The 16,047-nt window shown below is 52.1% G+C and overlaps 1 protein-coding gene across 2 annotated transcripts in view; it reads right to left on the bottom strand.

Annotated features, from left to right (window-relative positions):
- IGSF9 (immunoglobulin superfamily member 9) overlaps positions 1 to 16,047 on the bottom strand; it is a 123,897-nt gene that overhangs the window by 3,171 nt on the left and 104,679 nt on the right. For both annotated transcript variants that reach the window (XM_060254971.1, XM_060254979.1), the window contains 6 exons: positions 15,167 to 15,417; positions 13,690 to 13,774; positions 12,205 to 12,375; positions 7,853 to 7,898; positions 2,933 to 4,366; positions 39 to 184 (listed from right to left, as the gene is read on the bottom strand). In XM_060254971.1, coding sequence (XP_060110954.1) covers positions 39 to 184; positions 2,933 to 4,366; positions 7,853 to 7,898; positions 12,205 to 12,375; positions 13,690 to 13,774; positions 15,167 to 15,417 — 2,133 coding nt within the window. The remainder of the gene's footprint in view (positions 1 to 38; positions 185 to 2,932; positions 4,367 to 7,852; positions 7,899 to 12,204; positions 12,376 to 13,689; positions 13,775 to 15,166; positions 15,418 to 16,047) is intronic.

The following is a 16,047-nucleotide window of genomic DNA, read 5'->3' as shown; positions in this document are numbered from 1 at the left end:
CTGCAGAAACTGCCCCCTTTTACCCCCCAAACGCTCACTCTGCTTCTCCAGTTCGTGGGCAGCGATGGTGGAGACGGGTCTTTTGGGGTTCCCGCTACGGTAGAGCTGCAGGGCGTCCAGCAAGTCAGATTCCAGGGCAAACTCTGAGTCCCATTCGTAGTTCTCGTCCACAGAGGTGTTCCTTCTGGGGGGAAACCAAAGGGATGGTTTTACTACAGGGCTCGGGGGAGCTAAGGAAGAGACAGGGCAGCGTGGCGTAGTGGTCACAGTTGAAAAAGCGAAGCACGAGGGGTGTTCTTGTTCACTTGCTTTCGATAGCGACACCCTGTTCCCCTCCCAATGAGGACCTAGAGTGGCTTACAATAAACCATCGAAGTGGCAGGGCTTTTTTTGTAGCAGGAACTCCTTTGCATATTAGGCCACACCCCTCTGATGTAGCCAGTCTTCCTGGAGCTTAAAGCATGCCCTGTACTAAGAGCCCTGTAAGTTCTTGGAGGATTGGCTACATCAGGGGGAGTAGCCTAATATGCAAAGGAGTTCCTGCTACAAAAAAAGGCCTGAAAAATGGCCTATGTCCTTCTCCTTTCTTTCTTCACTTTATCCTCGCAACAACCCTGTGGGGTAGGTTAGGCTGTGTGCGACTCACCCAAGGTCACCCAAAAAGCTTCCAGGGAAGAGGGGGGATGTGAATGTGGGTTTCCCAGGCTCCACTCTGACCACTACCCCACACTGTCTCACTTTGACCCAAAAGACCTGGGTTCAAACCCCTGCTCAAGCTCCCTGGTTGACCTTTGGCCAGTCGCTATGTTGCAACCAAGCCTACCTTGCAGGGTTGTTGTGAGGATGAAATGGGAGGAGGAGGCATTATGGATACTCTGTTGTCCTCAGGGAAAAGGCAAGGACAAACTTGTGAAAAGCAGAAAACAAGGTCTTCAGAAGCAGCCAAATTTGGGCTGAAAACCCACCGATCAAGTGTCCCTTGCAGAAAAGTCTTCCACATAAATGCCCCCCCACCCCCACAACAACTTGTTGGATTTAATGGCACATATCAGTTTAAAGAAATAATAAACTTACAGTGGAACTGCCAAAATACCCTTGAAAGAAACTGAGAAGCATTTTCCAGCAACTTTTTGAAACACCCACACAGAGAATGGGTTTAGAAGGAAAGCGCCACCTTGTGGGCAACAGAAGGATGACAGCTGCAAACCAAACTATACCGAATGGCTTTTGGCCACCTTGGACTACAATCCATGGCAGGGCAGTTCCGCTCCCAGCCTGGGCCGAGGTTTCCAGCTCTCTGTTGGAACCGGGTCCTTCTGCAGTGTCCAGGCCCCGACAGGTGGCACAGAGTCCTCTCAAGAGCTGAGAAAGGAGGATTCCTGCCAGGCTCCAGCTGCAGACACCCGCCCTGGGGCCAGACTTCAACCTCTCGTGGAATTCCACATTCTGCACAACTCAGAAGGATCTGGGAACTATCGGAGGCACGCCCAGCACAGTAGCCGCATCTGGAGAGCAGAGGGGGCCGCTCCTCAGAACGAGGCCAAGCGGATTCCCCTTGAAGAGGGGCTCAGCAGGCTTTCACGGTCTTTCCCTCCCCGCGTCTGTAAAACCAGGGCATGATCCCTTCTGACGCTGTCAATCAAATCGAGGCTACTGCCCAACACAGCCGTGTCTGACAGGCACATCACCAGAACTTGATTCTGCACCCCTAAAATAAATTCAAAAGGCGCATCAAGGGAAGGAGCCAAGAGTGGTTTTAATTTTTTGCATTCAGAAGACCGTCTGTATAATTTTCTATGCAGGTCATAGGAAACCTCTTACTGGGGATCCTATCTGCTTCTGAGCATGGCTTGGTGTAGTGGTTAAGTGGGCGGACTCTTATCTGGGAGAACCGCTCCTCCACTTGCAGCTGCTGAATGGCCTTGGGTCTGCTATAGCTCTTGTAGGAGTTGTCCTTGAAAGGGGAGCTTCTGGGAGAACTCTCTCAGCCCCACCCACCTCACAGGGTGTCTGTTGTGTGGGGGGGAAGTATAGGAGAACGTAACTGCTCTGACTCTGAGATTCAGAGTATAGGGCAGGATATAAATCCAAAATCATCATCTTCTTTTGTAGTTAAGCAGACTATGGGCCAATATGTTGTCAAAGGCTTTCACGGCCGGAGTTTATTAGCTTCCTTTGAGAACGCACGCATAGCTGGTCTTGAGGACAAAAGGAGATTGAGGAAGAATCGCACTGCTACAGGACCAACCCTAAATCAGACTTTTCCCTGAAAGCCGCTGTGGCCGGACCTGCCTGTCCCACATTGGTCTTGTCAGCCACCAGCGAGCCTGCAGCAAACGTGGACTATTGCACCCTTCTTAAATCTTCGTTCGCGAAGCCAAGCCGAGAGAGAGAGAGAGAGAGAGAGCTATTAATAAACTAGCCGTTTATTAAACGGCTAGTTTATTAGCTATTAGATTTTCCGGGCTGTTTGGCTGTGGTCAGGTTCTACAATGCCAAGACCATGGCCATATAGCCCGAAAATCTACAACAACTAAAAACTTTGGGCCCTTTACTGAGTTTATCTGTGGAACCCAAAGGACTAGATACAGGGGTAGGGAACGTTGGCTATTCAGATGTTTTTTGCCTACAACTCCCATCAGCCCCAGCCAGCATGGCTAATGGCTAGGGCTGACGGGAGTTGTAGGCAAAAAAAAACCATCTGGAGAGCCAATGTTCCCTGCCCCTGGACTAGAAAGTTGCATTCCTTTATCTGTCACAATGCAGCTTCCCTTCCACTGGGAAGCTGCATCCAAGGCAAAAATTCTGTCCCAATTTACACCAAGACTTAAGTCAAATAGCACCTTAAAGATATAAGCTCTTCTAGCTGCTGACCAAGACAGCCACTCTCTGAAACTCTCCACGAAATTTTAAGTTCTTCCTTCCTTCTCACCTTTTACTGACGGCAGCGACGGATGGTTTGGGCCTGCAGTCTTCTCCTGGGGAACTGCTTTGCCAGCTGGCCACCTCCCCAAAGGGGGAGCTGAGGTAGCTGCCTCCCAAGGACGGGGCCAGCGAGGGGGGCCTCAGGAAGGACACGCTGCCTCGGCCGCTGCTTTGGCTGGTCAGGCTGCCCCTCAGTGGCTTCTCGGCAGGGAGGACCAGCGGGGGAAGGGCTGTGGGTAATTTGTGTCTCTCGGGGGGCACAGGCTCTGGGGGCAGCTCCGGGGTGTGCAGCCAGTCTCGTTCTGAGGGGAGAGCCCTGTAGGCCATCTCTGTCTGGCTACTGTCCACGAGGGGCTGGGAGGGTGAGAGCGACCGGGACCGCCGCCCTGGCTCCTGAGGCGTTTCCACGACAGAGCTGAGGTAACTTGGGCAGGTGGACGTCCCCGGCAAGGCGGCCTTCACTGGGCCTGTGTCTGTGTCAGGCAGCTGAAGGAGGTTTTTAGCTGAAGCTTGTTCCTGGGCGGAATCCGGTATGGCTTGCATGTCCATATAAGCCGGACAAGCTGTTTTGTCCCTGTCTCCTAGCAGGGTGAGTTCTGAGCTGCCTGACGTTGCCGCCTCAGGAAAGGCCTGCGTGGAAAGCGGCGCCCCTTCCCTCTCCTCCGGGGGCCAGTCGCCATCCACATTCATCTCCTTGAAAAAGGGAAGGCTCAAGTATTGCAGGATCCCGCTTTGAGCTGAGGTATTTGCTTTCCCTCGGCTGCCCTGAGGCCTACAGTACGCTGGCAAGGAAGGGCTTCCCAGTGAGGGGGGAGAGGAAGCGGCTGTGGCGGGGGTGTCCGGCTGCCCCTCAAAGCCCCGGTCAGCTGACGTCTGTTGCTCAGCAGCCCTGTATGGCACGGTCGTCACTGGGCTGATGTTAGCGATACACAAGGGCCTGGCTTCCTCCATCGGACTGCTGCTGCTGTAGTCGAAGTAGCGGCCCTGGCGGTAGCCGGAGGCCTTGGCGTTGCTCCGGGCCTGGCTCAAGTTCTTAGGCCTCAGGTTCACACTCTTCTGCCACACGGGTTCCTTGGGCCCTGGGGAAGAGTAGACCTGCAGGTAAGGCTCCGGCTGGCTTACGCTACTCTCTGAGGAGGCGAGGGACAGGGAACAGCGTTCTATCATGGCTGCCAAGCGTTCCCGGGGCTGCGCCTCGCTCTGCACCACAAAACGTCCGTCGGGGCCGCGGCAGATACGCTCCAGCGGCAGGGGCTCCCCGACGTGGCTCTCATACAGGGTGCATTTGGAAGTGGGCCTTGCGTTGGCGCCGGCGATGCTGAGTCCCAGGCTGGTGCCGGCCTTCTCCCCCCACAGCAGGGTGCGGCGAAGGCTTTGGTACGGGGAGGTCTGGAATTTCAGTTTCACAACGCTGTCTGGACTAGCAGTGCCTGTAGAATTTCTGCCAGGGAAGAAAGAAGGGGGAAAAAAGCTGAAAAGTTTATAGGGAGTCTTCCTTGCCCTCCACAGTCGCTTTGAGCAAAAAGAAAGACCATTAGCCCCCAAAGGGAATTATTTAGGCAAGCTAGACTGTGCTGCTGTCCACTGATGATCTGAGGAAAATAAAAAGATCAGTCTTGTGTACTTATTGGTTCATTCAGGAAGCGAGAAAGGGTAACTCTAGGAAACGCTAGAAATGATGGTTTTACCATAGAGGTTCTGGCAATTCCCAGAGCTACCCTTTGTCACTTCCTGTATGAAGTTTTGGTAAGTACATGAGGCTGTAGCTTGTTTTTTAAAAAATTCCTGTGATGTTGTGCCCCCACCACAACACTTCTCTGGTTGCCAGGCACTTGCCTGACAATCCTATCAGGAAGGGAGATTGTTATTGTTTGCTATGATGGGGCATTTCAACCTGCAAATTGTGAAATGGGTACAGCCTACAGTTGCCAGGTCCCTTCTGGCAACCAGTGGTATAATGGGGGGGGGGTGGCAGACTTACTAGGAGCAAAAGGTAGGCTCAGGTTACGTTGCTGGCAACATGGTGACATCACTTCCGTGCACTGGAAGTGATGTCATCATGTAGTGACGTCTCTATGGGAAAACAGCTTCTACCACTGAGTTTTTGTCCAAATGCTAGAGTTCCCCTGCAGGCCAGCTGATCAGCCACGGGGAATCTCCTGCCCCCAATGTGTGTGTGTGTGGGGGGGGGACTGGCAACCAGGGGTGGAATTCTAGCAGGAGCTCCTTTGCATATTAGGCCACACACCCCTGATGTAGCCAATCCTCCAAGAGTTTACAAAAAAGAGCCTTGTAAGCTCTTGGAGGACTGGCTACATCAGGGGTGTGTGGCCGAATATGCAAAGGAACTCCTGCTAGAATTCTTCTCCTGCTGGCAACCCTAGTACAGCCCTCTCTGAGGAAACAACTCTGCAGGGCTATCTAAGGGGGCGTGGGTTATTCCGTGGGGCTGTTGCCCAGCTCCCACAGATGAGCCACTTCCCGCACTCTCAAAGAAGCTGACAAAATGCTTTTCCTGGACATGCAGATCAGCCCTGAAAGAACCAAGCCAGACATGACAGGAGAAGGCATAAACTTCTCAGTCTGTCATCAACATGACCTGGAAGAAAATTTCCTTCCTTGTCCAAAATAAGAGACTTGAGGAGCAAAAACCAGGGAAAATCACAAAGATAACTGAATGGGAGATCCTCCTCTCTCAACAGAATCTGTGGCCAAAGCGCCATTATTAGAAAAAAAAAGATATTGGATTTGTATCCCGCCCTCCACTCCGAAGAGTCTCAGAACAGCTCACAATCTCCTTTACCTTCCTCCCCCACAACAGACACCCTGTGAGGTGGGTGGGGCTGAGAGGGCTCTCACAGCAGCTGCCCTTTCAAGGATAACTCCTACAAGAGCTATGGCTGACCCAAGGCCATTCCAGCAGCTGCAAGTGGAGGAGTGGGGAATCAAACTCGGTTCTCCCAGATCAGAGTCTGCACACTTAACCACTACACCAAACTGGCTCTCATTGGGGATACCTGCCTAAGGCCCAAACCAGAGGTTTGCTGGGAGTTCTGTGTTCAAATCACCTTGATTTCTTCAAACTTAATTATCAGGTGTGCAGAATTATGCAGCACAAGAGGAACAATACCTATTTGCGTAATCTATCCAGGTCACAGAATTAACTTTTTTCTGGGTACAGAATTCCATCTGTTAAGTGTTTTTATCCTGACTTTCCATTCAGGAGTTTAAGATGGGGTACATTTCTTTGGCACTCCCAACTCTTATCCACACACCACCTATCTAAGATTGCTGATCAGGCTGAGAGATTGTGGCTGGCCAAAGTAAGGAAGGGGAAAAGTAGCTTAATTTATTGACTAGTACTGTTGTTCTAGGTGGGCCAGAAGGAAAAGACGGGACATACCATTTTGGCCACTTTCTTGCTGGTACTCCCTACTGGCCTGTACTTGCCTTTCGCCTTTGAAAGTGAGCTTCATGGAAGCACAGTGATTCGAACCCAGGTCTCACCTCCCCTCCTCTAACCCGCCAGTGATACAGTGGTTAAAGTGCCAGACTAGGATCTGAGAGACCCAGGTTCAAATCCCTGCTCTGCCATGAGAAGGTTGCTGAGTGGCCTGGCTCCAATCGCATGCTGTCAGCCTGACAGACCTCGCAGGGCTGTTGTGAGAAAGAAATAACGAAGGGGGATTGGAAGCCGCTCTGGGTTGCCACTGGAGAGAACAGCAGAGAATAAATATCTAAATAAATACAAATCAAGTCATAAAACTACTGCCCCACTCTGGTTTGTAACAGTTGCAGGGCTCTTTTTGTAGCAGGAACTCCTTTGCATATTAGGCCACACCCCTCTGATATAGCCAATCCTCCTGGAGGTTACAGTCCTTCTTCACCCAAAGGGTGATTGACACATGGAATTTAATGCCACAGGAAGTGGTGACGGCTGCCAGCATAGCCAGCTTCAAGAGGGGACTGCATAAACCTATGGAGCAGAGGTCCATCTGGGGCTATTAGCCAGAGCATATTGATGGAACTCTGTCTGGGGCAGGGATGCTCTGTATTCTTGGTGCCTGGAGGGGGAAGGCAACAGTGGGAGGGCTTCTAGTGTCCTGGTCCCACTTCCTTGGCTGATTCTCATCCAAGTCCTCCCCTCCAAGAGCCAACCCTAACGGAGCTTCCAAGATCTGATGAGATGAACATATGAAGCTGCCTTCTACGGAATCAGACCCTCGGTCCATCAAAGTCAGTATCGCCTACACAGACTGGCAGCGGCTCTCCAGAGTCTCAGGCTGAGGTTTTTCACACCTATTTGCCTGGGCCCTTTTTTGGAGATGCCGGGGATTGAACCTGGGACCTTCTGCTTACCAAGCAGATGCTCTACCACTGAGCCACCATCCCTCCCCACTGATGGACCTCCTGATGGCACCTGTTTTCTTTTTTTTTGGCCACAGAGTGTCGGACTAGGTGGGCCATTGGCCTGATCCAACATGGCTTCTCTTATATTCTTAGGCCCTGTATTAAGAGCCCTGTAAGCTCTTGGAGCATTGGCCTAATATGCAAAGGAGCTCCAGCTACAAAAAAAAGCCCTGGTGGTCGGGATCCACAATGGTTCCTGCAATCTTTTCCCTTTTCTGTTGCAGAGAAAGAGACGATGATGCAGGGCTGATAATCACCACGGTCCCCTCGGTGGTAGCAACTGACACCACGCTAGCCTTGCCCTGCAGCTCACCTAAAATGTATGTTCTTCTTATTTTTTTGGCTCCTCTTGCTCCCCAAACATTCCCCGGCACCCCCTACTTCCCCCAGCTTCATTCCTTCCCCTGTAGCCAGCAAACAGAGGTTAGAGGGCGGGGGCAGAGGGGAGAAAAAGCAGGTTGGTGTGAACAGCGGGGGTGGGTGGGGAGGGGAATGGGCATGCCGTGGCGAGACTTACTGTGAAGTCAGAAGCTTCTTGTTGGGGGAGAAGACGATTGGTGTATCTGGAAGGTCATGAGAACACAAAGGGGGAAATCACATGGAGAGCAACTCAAAAAAAGGGACAACGAAGGAGGACAAACGGCTGCCGTGCCACAGCCCACAAACACACACACAGAGTGCCACCCTATGCCCACCCTGAGCTTTGCCCTGTCCCCCACTCTCTTTCATTTTCGACTCTAAAGCCCACCCCCCACCAGCTAGGATTGGCAAGTCCCCAGCTTACCAGTACCTATTGTACCATAGAGCTTCCCCTCCCAAATGGCTAGAGCGTCCGGGAAAACCATAGTTTTCCTGGAAACGCCTAGAGTGGCCCCGCACAGGTGCCGCCATTTTGATGATGTCACTTTTGGATGACGTCCTTGCGCTAGCGATGTAGGGTTGGGAACCTCCTGGGCAGGGGATTTCCCGCCCGGACTGGGGGCTAGGAAGCTCTACCCCCAGCTGAGCAAATGGGCAGATCTGGATTGTGCGATCGCATCTGTAAAAGCAGGCTTGTTGGTGCTGGGTGCAGAATTCAGCCATCTCGAGAACTCCAACTTCCTATTTATAGAAATACCCACTCTCATTAAGACTTTGTATGTGCAACTTACTGCTCCCAATATGATACTATTTGCCTTAGGTTCTGCTCAATATGACTAGTTGCTCAGATGCTGCAAAGGCATGCCGCCGTCTGAATGATTTGTCATCTGAAATAACGGAAAAGGCTGCTTTATTTGTGGGTCTAGCAATCAAGGATCAACTGTCCAATGTATAGCTGTGTAGGACTGGTTTATTTTGTTATTTTTGTATCTCTTTTTTGCTTTATTTATAACCTGGAAAGGAAAGGTCCCCTGTGCAAGCACCAGTCGTTCCCGACTCTGGGGTGACGTTGCTTTCACAGCAGACTTTCTACGGGATGGTTTGTGTTCGTGTATTTATTGAAACCAAATTACAGTGAATTTTGAATGGCGACTGAGGTGGGGCTAGGGCTGGTAACATCGCAGCTTTGTGATGGGCGGAGGGCTTCTGATGGTCACAGCGCGCACCTTCCTTGTCAAGAGTCGATCTTGTCTCCAGAACGAAGAGAATCTGAATTTCGGAGACAACCAGACCACAAAGGCAAGCTTCCATAACGGATGCAGATTGGAGAATCCAGGTTTTCTTTTTGTTCTGAAGCACTTGGATTTCCAACCGCTTAACTAAGGAGACAATGGCCACATGTGAACGGACGCAGAATCATCGAGTCACAGAGTTGGAAGGGGCCCCAGAGGCCATCTAGTCCAACCCCCTGCTCATGCAGGATCAGCCTGGAGCATCCCTGACAAATGTTTGTCCAGCTGCTGCTTAAAGATTGCCAGTGAAGGGGAGCTCCCTCCTCCCTAGGTAGCTGACTCCACTGTTGGTCAACTCTCCCTGTAGAGAAGTTTTTCTGCCTTCTACTGAATCAGACACCGTTGGTCCATCAAGGTCAATCTTGTCTACTCAGACTGGCAGCTGCTCTCCAGGGTCTCAGGCAGACGTCTGTCACGTCACCTCCTGCCTGGTCCTTTTAATTGGAGGTTGATCCTGAGACCTCTGGCATGCAAATATGTGAATGCCCATGAAGCTGTCTTCTACTTAGACAGACCCTTGGACGCCAGAAGCCATCTTATACTGAACCAGACCCTTGGTCCATCAAGGCCAGTCTTGTCTACTCAGACTGGCAGCTGCTCTCCAGGGTCTCAGGCAGAGGTCCTTCCCATCACCTACTACCTGCTCCTTTCGACTGGAGATGCTGGGGATTGAACCTGGGCACTTCTGCGCAGCATGAAGTGTTCCCTCTAAGCTGAGTTAGCGTGAGCCAGCTCACAGGTTTTTAGCCTCCAGCTCACACATTTCTGTCTTATCTCAGGAAGGCTGACCCCAAAGCACACTCGTTTATGCAGTCGCTCCCAACTTTTATACTAGTAGCTCGCAAAGTAAAATTTTTGCTCATAGGACTCTGCAGCTTAGAGGGAACACTGCCGGGGCAGATGCTCTTAACCACCGAACCGTGGGCAAGAAGAAGATATTGGATTTATATCCCGCCCTACACTCCGAAGAGTCTCAGAGCGGCTCACAGTCTCCTTTACCTTCCTCCCCCACAACAGACACCCTGTGAGGTAGATGAAGATATTGGATTTATATCCCGCCCTCCACTCCGAAGAGTCTCAGAGCGGCTCACAATCTCCTTTACCTTCCTCCCCCACAACAGACACCCTGTGAGGTAGATGAAGATATTGGATTTATATCCCGCCCTCCACTCCGAAGAGTCTCAGAGCGGCTCACAATCTCCTTTACCTTCCTCCCCCACAACAGACACCCTGTGAGGTAGATGAAGATATTGGATTTATATCCCGCCCCCCACTCCGAAGAGTGTCAGAGCGGCTCACAATCTCCTTTCCCTTCCTCCCCCACAACAGACACCCTGTGAGGTAGATGAAGATACTGGATTTATATCCCGCCCTCCACTCCGAAGAGTCTCAGAGCGGCTCACAATCTCCTTTCCCTTCCTCCCCCACAACAGACACCCTGTGAGGTAGATGAAGATATTGGATTTATATCCCGCCCTCCACTCCGAAGAGTCTCAGAGCGGCTCACAATCTCCTTTACCTTCCTCCCCCACAACAGACACCCTGTGAGGTAGATGAAGATATTGGATTTATATCCCGCCCCCCACTCCGAAGAGTGTCAGAGCGGCTCACAATCTCCTTTCCCTTCCTCCCCCACAACAGACACCCTGTGAGGTAGATGAAGATACTGGATTTATATCCCGCTCTCCACTCCAAAGAGTCTCAGAGCGGCTCACAATCTCCTTTCCCTTCCTCCCCCACAACAGACACCCTGTGAGGTGGGTGGGGCTGGAGAGGGCTCTCACAGCAGCTGCCCTTTCAAGGACAACCTCTGTGATAACTATGGCAGACCCAAGGCCATTCCAGCAGGTGCAAGTGGAGGAGTGGGGAATCAAACCCGGTTCTCCCAGATAAGAGTCCGCACACTTCACCACTACACCAAACTCCTCAAGGCTCAGCAGGGAACACCTTCTAGGCATATAAACCTCAAATGGAGGCAGAGCAGCAAGCTGGAATAGGCGCCTTTCTCCTTCTGTGAATTTTGCGGTTCGCCTGCGGAAAGAGAAGCCAGAAGAAGCTGCCTGCCGTATGAGAGCCTCGGGCGTCTGGGGACCTGGACTGATTGTCTGCTGGATCCCTCCCAGCCCGCTGCGACTGTTATTTCCCGCTTGCTCCTTTTATAGTTGCAAGACGCAGATGTGTTTTCGAAGAGAATGCACTGAAATCAGGTCAGAATGTGCCAAACCGTTTTCCCTCCCCGAGAGTCACATTCTTTACCCTGGAGATTACCCGCATCAGCATATGTTTACTATCCCAACAGATGGACATTCATTTATGCAGGGCTTTTTTTTTGGAACTCCTTTGCATATTAGGCCACACCCCCCCTGATGTAGCCAATCCTCCTGGAGCTTACAGGAGGCCCTGTACGAAGAGTCCTGCAAGCTCTTGGAGGATTGGCTACAAGGGTGGAATTCTAGAAGGAGCGCCTTTGCATATTAGGCCACACCTCCCTGATGTAGCCAATCCTCCTCGAGCTTACAGTAGGCCCTGTAAGCTCTTGGAGGATTGGCAACATCAAGGATGTGTGGCCTAATATGCAAAGGAGTTCCTGCTACAAAAAAAGCCCCGTTGGCACGTATATCAAGATGGCAAGTGCAGTGCAAAAAAACACATTCAAGGCTTTCCACGTCCCGCCGACTACAGGCGCATAACCTATTAGCATGTGGTATCTGTGCTAAGTAGCAAGAGACGTATGAAAAGCAGTTCCCTGTAAGCTCCAGGAGGACTGGCTACATCAGGAGTGTGTGGCCTAATATGCAAAGGAGCTCCTGCTACAATAGAAGCAGAAATGAGGGGTTCCAGAGAACTGAATTCTGCACCAGACACCATATTCTGTGATCGTGCCAGAATACAACAGATGCTCAGCTTAAGGCTCCCGTGGAGGAAAATGGAACCAAGGAACTGAAACAGTTGATTTCTGCAGCCTGAAACGAGCCAAAGTTGACCGGAGTTCCTGCTTTCTGAAGGGTGGAACTGGAAATGGTAAGGCTGAGATTCCAGAAGGGCTCTGCCTCTTCTCCCCGCCCCCCACCCAGAATCCCTCTTGCCCCATGAAGCAAAAGCTCTCTACCCTTCCACCCAACCCAGCCAATCAGCAATCGGCAGGGGTTGACTCACAACCCCTCCCACTCCCCAATCCGGGCACTATCGTGCCCTGGCTCCCTCTGCCCCGCCTTACCCTGCCGGCGTTTACGGAGACGGGCTGCTCGCCGGCGATTCATGATGCACGCCGCCAAGGTGCTGAAGACGACAGCCGTGCCGAGGAAGCAGACGCCGCCGATGATGCCGGCCAGGACGGGCTGGGGGAGGAGGTCATGGAGCTGGGTGCGGGAAGGGTACACCTCCATGCCTGAGGGGGAGGAGAAAATTCCCGTTAGCGTGCAAGGGCAGGGCAGGGGAAAGCCTCGTGGCGTTGCAAGACCCAGAGCCGTCCTGGAGCAGAACAATGGTCCTGCATCCCAAAATGGCCGGCCAGGTGCTTCTAGGAAGTCCACAGGCAAAATGTAAAGACCATGGTCCTTTCTGTTGACAGAGCAGATCCTCAGTGGAAGAGGCTTCCTCGGGAGGTGGGGGGCTCTCCTTCTTTGGAGGTTTTTAAGCAGAGGCTCGATGGCCATCTGACAGCAATGCTGATCCTGTGAATTAGGCAGACCGTGAGAAGGAGGGCAGGAAGGGTTGCATCAGGGCTTGGTTCTCATGGCCCTTTCTAACACACCCGGGAAAATGCTGATTGGGGTCAGGTAGCAGTTTTTCTCCAAACCAGTTTGGGCAGGGATCTTCGTTTTGTTTTGTTTTTTGGCCATCTTCTGGGCCCAGAGCAGGTGTCACTGAAGGCGTGTAGGGCGAGGGATTTGTGAGTTTCCTGCATTGCGCAGGGGTTGGACTAGATGACCCTGGGCGTCCCTTCCAACTCTAGGGTTCTAGGACTCCCCTCTGATATAACAGATGCAGCAGATCAAGCCACACCCTGCCTAGGTAGAATGCTGGCCTAAGGCCGGAGGGAGAGGGGGCGGAGATGGAGATCCAAGAGAATATGCACAGGGCTGGCGCACTGCATGGAACTGTAAACTGCCTAGGGCAGATACTCATTTTATTTGTTTGCTGCATGTTCGACCAAGAGCCAGGCAGTCCGTCTGAAATCCTTTAAGACTAAAAGGATGATGTTTTAACACAAACAGCCAGCTTTGTTAGATGCATCTAGCGGGTCTGATACAATAACATGCATGTGACAAAGGAGCTTTAGTCCACGAAGGCATATGCTCTATTTTATATATTTATTTTACTTCACTTCAGGATCGGCCCTGGCTAGTGTTGGGATGGGAGACCCCCTTGGAATACCAAGAGTCAGGAGGCAGGGGCGGGCAATGGCCAACCACCTCTGTTTGCCTCTTGCCTTGTGACCCCTACGGCGTCGCCATAAGTCAGCTGCGACTTGAGGCGTTTTGCACACAAGTGTCTCCACAAAACGCTTGTTTCTCTTTTCTGTAACAGACTAACAAAGGTCCCCTTCTGTGCACAGAGCATGCTGTTTACACAGTTTTTTAAAACAAAAATTCAACCACGGAGCTTGCAAAAGCTTCGGAGGACACGCACGATCCTGGGATTCTCAAGCCAGTTCCTGGGATTCTGGAACTCCACCCTCCCACACCCTCGTGTGTCTTACCTGCTGTGGAAACGTTGACCGTATTGCTAGGACCACTCATGTAGCTGCCAGAGAAGGCCACTAAGCGGAACTCATAGAAGGCGTCCTGTGTTGTAGAGGGGGAGGAGAAAGCAGACGCAGAACTGTGAATCCCTAAGTGGATGTCACTATGGAGAAGGAGGTCACATGGTGGGCATGCCTCTTCCTTAACCATCTCATAAAGAAGGGGGGGCTATTTTGCATCATTTTAGGGCACCAAAGGGTTACACTAAAGCTCCCGACTCACATTCCCTGTCTTCTAAGATCACACACACAGGCTTTGCCACTTAGACTAAAAATCTGATTTTCTTAAGTCACAAAAAAAATGTATGCATAAGGTTCCCAACCTCCCGGTGAAGAAAAAGAGTTGGATTTATATCCCACCTTTCACTCGGGAGTCTCAGAATGGCTTACAATTGCCGTCCTTTGCTCTCCCCTCAACAAACCCCCTGTGAGGTAGGTGGGGCTGAGAGAGCTCTGAGAGAACTGTGACTGATTCAAGGTCACCCAGCTGGCTCCATGTGGAGGAAGAGTGGGGAAATCAACCCTGGTTCTCCACTCTTAACCACACTGGCTCTTACCGTGGTGGATAGAGATCTCTTGGGATTATACTTGATCTCCAGGCAACAGGGAAGAAGAAGAAATTGGATTTATATCCCGCCCTATACTTTGAATCTCAGAGTCTCAGAGCAGTCACAATCTCCTTTACCTTCCCCCCCACAACAGACACCCTGTGAGGTGGGTGGGGCTGAGAGAGCTCTCACAGCAGCTGCCCTTTCAAGGACAACTCCTATGAGAGCTATGGCTGACCCAAGGCCATTCCAGCAGCTGCAAGTGGATGAGTGGGGAATCAAACCCGGTTCTCCCATATGAGAGTCTGTGCACTTAACCATTACACCAAACTGGCCCTCACATCAAACTGGCTACAGAGATCAGTTCTACAGAGATCAGTTCACTGGGAGAAAACAGTCACATTGGAAGGTGGACTCTATGGCGTTATACCCCACTGAAGCCCCTCCCCAAACCCCACCTTCCTCAGACACCACCTCCAAAATTTCAACCCGGAGCAGCCAACCCTGCTTCTGTCCCACCCCTAAACAAACCCTACCGAAGTGACCCCTACTGAAGAAGGAGAAGAAGAAGATATTGGATTTATATCCTGCCCTCCACTCCAAAGAGTCTCAGATCAGCTCACAATCTCCTTTACCTTCCTCCCCCACAACAGACACCCTGTGAGGTGGGTGGGGCTGAGAGAGCTCTGACAGAAACTGCCCTTTCAAGGACAACCTCTGCCAGAGCTACGGCTGACCCAAGGCCATTCCAGCAGGTGCAAGTGGAGGAGTGGGGAATCAAACCCGGTCCTGGAGCACCTATCTACACCCCCAACTCCGGCAAGATCCGGCTACAGTTCTAACTGCCACCCTTGCAGAGCAGGCTCCCTGCACCCCTCCGAACCTACCTTGATGAGTCCGGGCACCAGGAGCTGCCTCTGAGAGCTGGGGATGGATCCATCCAGGACCTCCCACCCACCCTGCTCCTGCCGCAGTTGCAAGGCATAGCCAGTCAGGGCCACCGCGTCCTGCAGCGGGGGGTCCCAAAGGAGCAGGACGCCCCGTGTGGTCTCATTCGCCATCAGGGACTGGGGTGGGGAGAGGAAGATCCGCAAGGTGGGGGTCGGGAGGTCGGGGGCCACAGTGTCTGTGGAGAAACCTGGGAAGCAGAAAAGAGCATGTGAGAGACTGACCGAGGCCAGAGGGTTGCCAGCATCCAGGTGGTATCGGGAGATCACCCGCTCTGGCGCCAGGCCCGGCATGTGTTCCTGCCACCTGAGGTTTCTGTGCACCCACCCCCAACCACCAATTTTTATTTTTGCACGCACAAGGCACATGCCAGGCACTCATCACGTCTCCTCCCCAGCGCTCGCCAAGTTTGCTGGGCGTTGTGGACGGGAAGTGCCATTCTTTCTTGGCTTTAAGGGGCCGGGGGAACTCCTCCAAACCCTTAAAGCAGGGGTGGCCAATGGTAGCTCTCCAGATGCTTTTTGCCTACAACTCCCATCAGCCCCAGCCATTGGCCATGCTGGCTGGGGCTGATGGGAGTTGTAGGCAAAAAAAAAGCCATCTGGAGTGCTACCGTCGGCCACCCCTGCCTTAAAGCCAAGAACGAAACTGAGTCAGCACCTCCCTTCCCAGTGCCTGCAGAGTTCGGCGGGTGCTGCAGACAGAATTCCGCAGTGGGGGAGAGGGTTGGGCAAGGGGGGGCCAAGCATTCTCCAAAGGTTAACCAAAGCAACTGTTATCATTGAGGAACACCACCAAGGATTCTTTTCATTTAACAAAC

Source organism: Heteronotia binoei, chromosome 1 (assembly GCF_032191835.1).
Source record: "Heteronotia binoei isolate CCM8104 ecotype False Entrance Well chromosome 1, APGP_CSIRO_Hbin_v1, whole genome shotgun sequence".
In the NCBI taxonomy this organism is placed as follows: domain Eukaryota; kingdom Metazoa; phylum Chordata; class Lepidosauria; order Squamata; family Gekkonidae; genus Heteronotia; species Heteronotia binoei.
The sequence above is the reverse complement of the archived record's forward strand: the minus strand, read 5'-3'. Positions and strand labels throughout refer to the sequence as shown.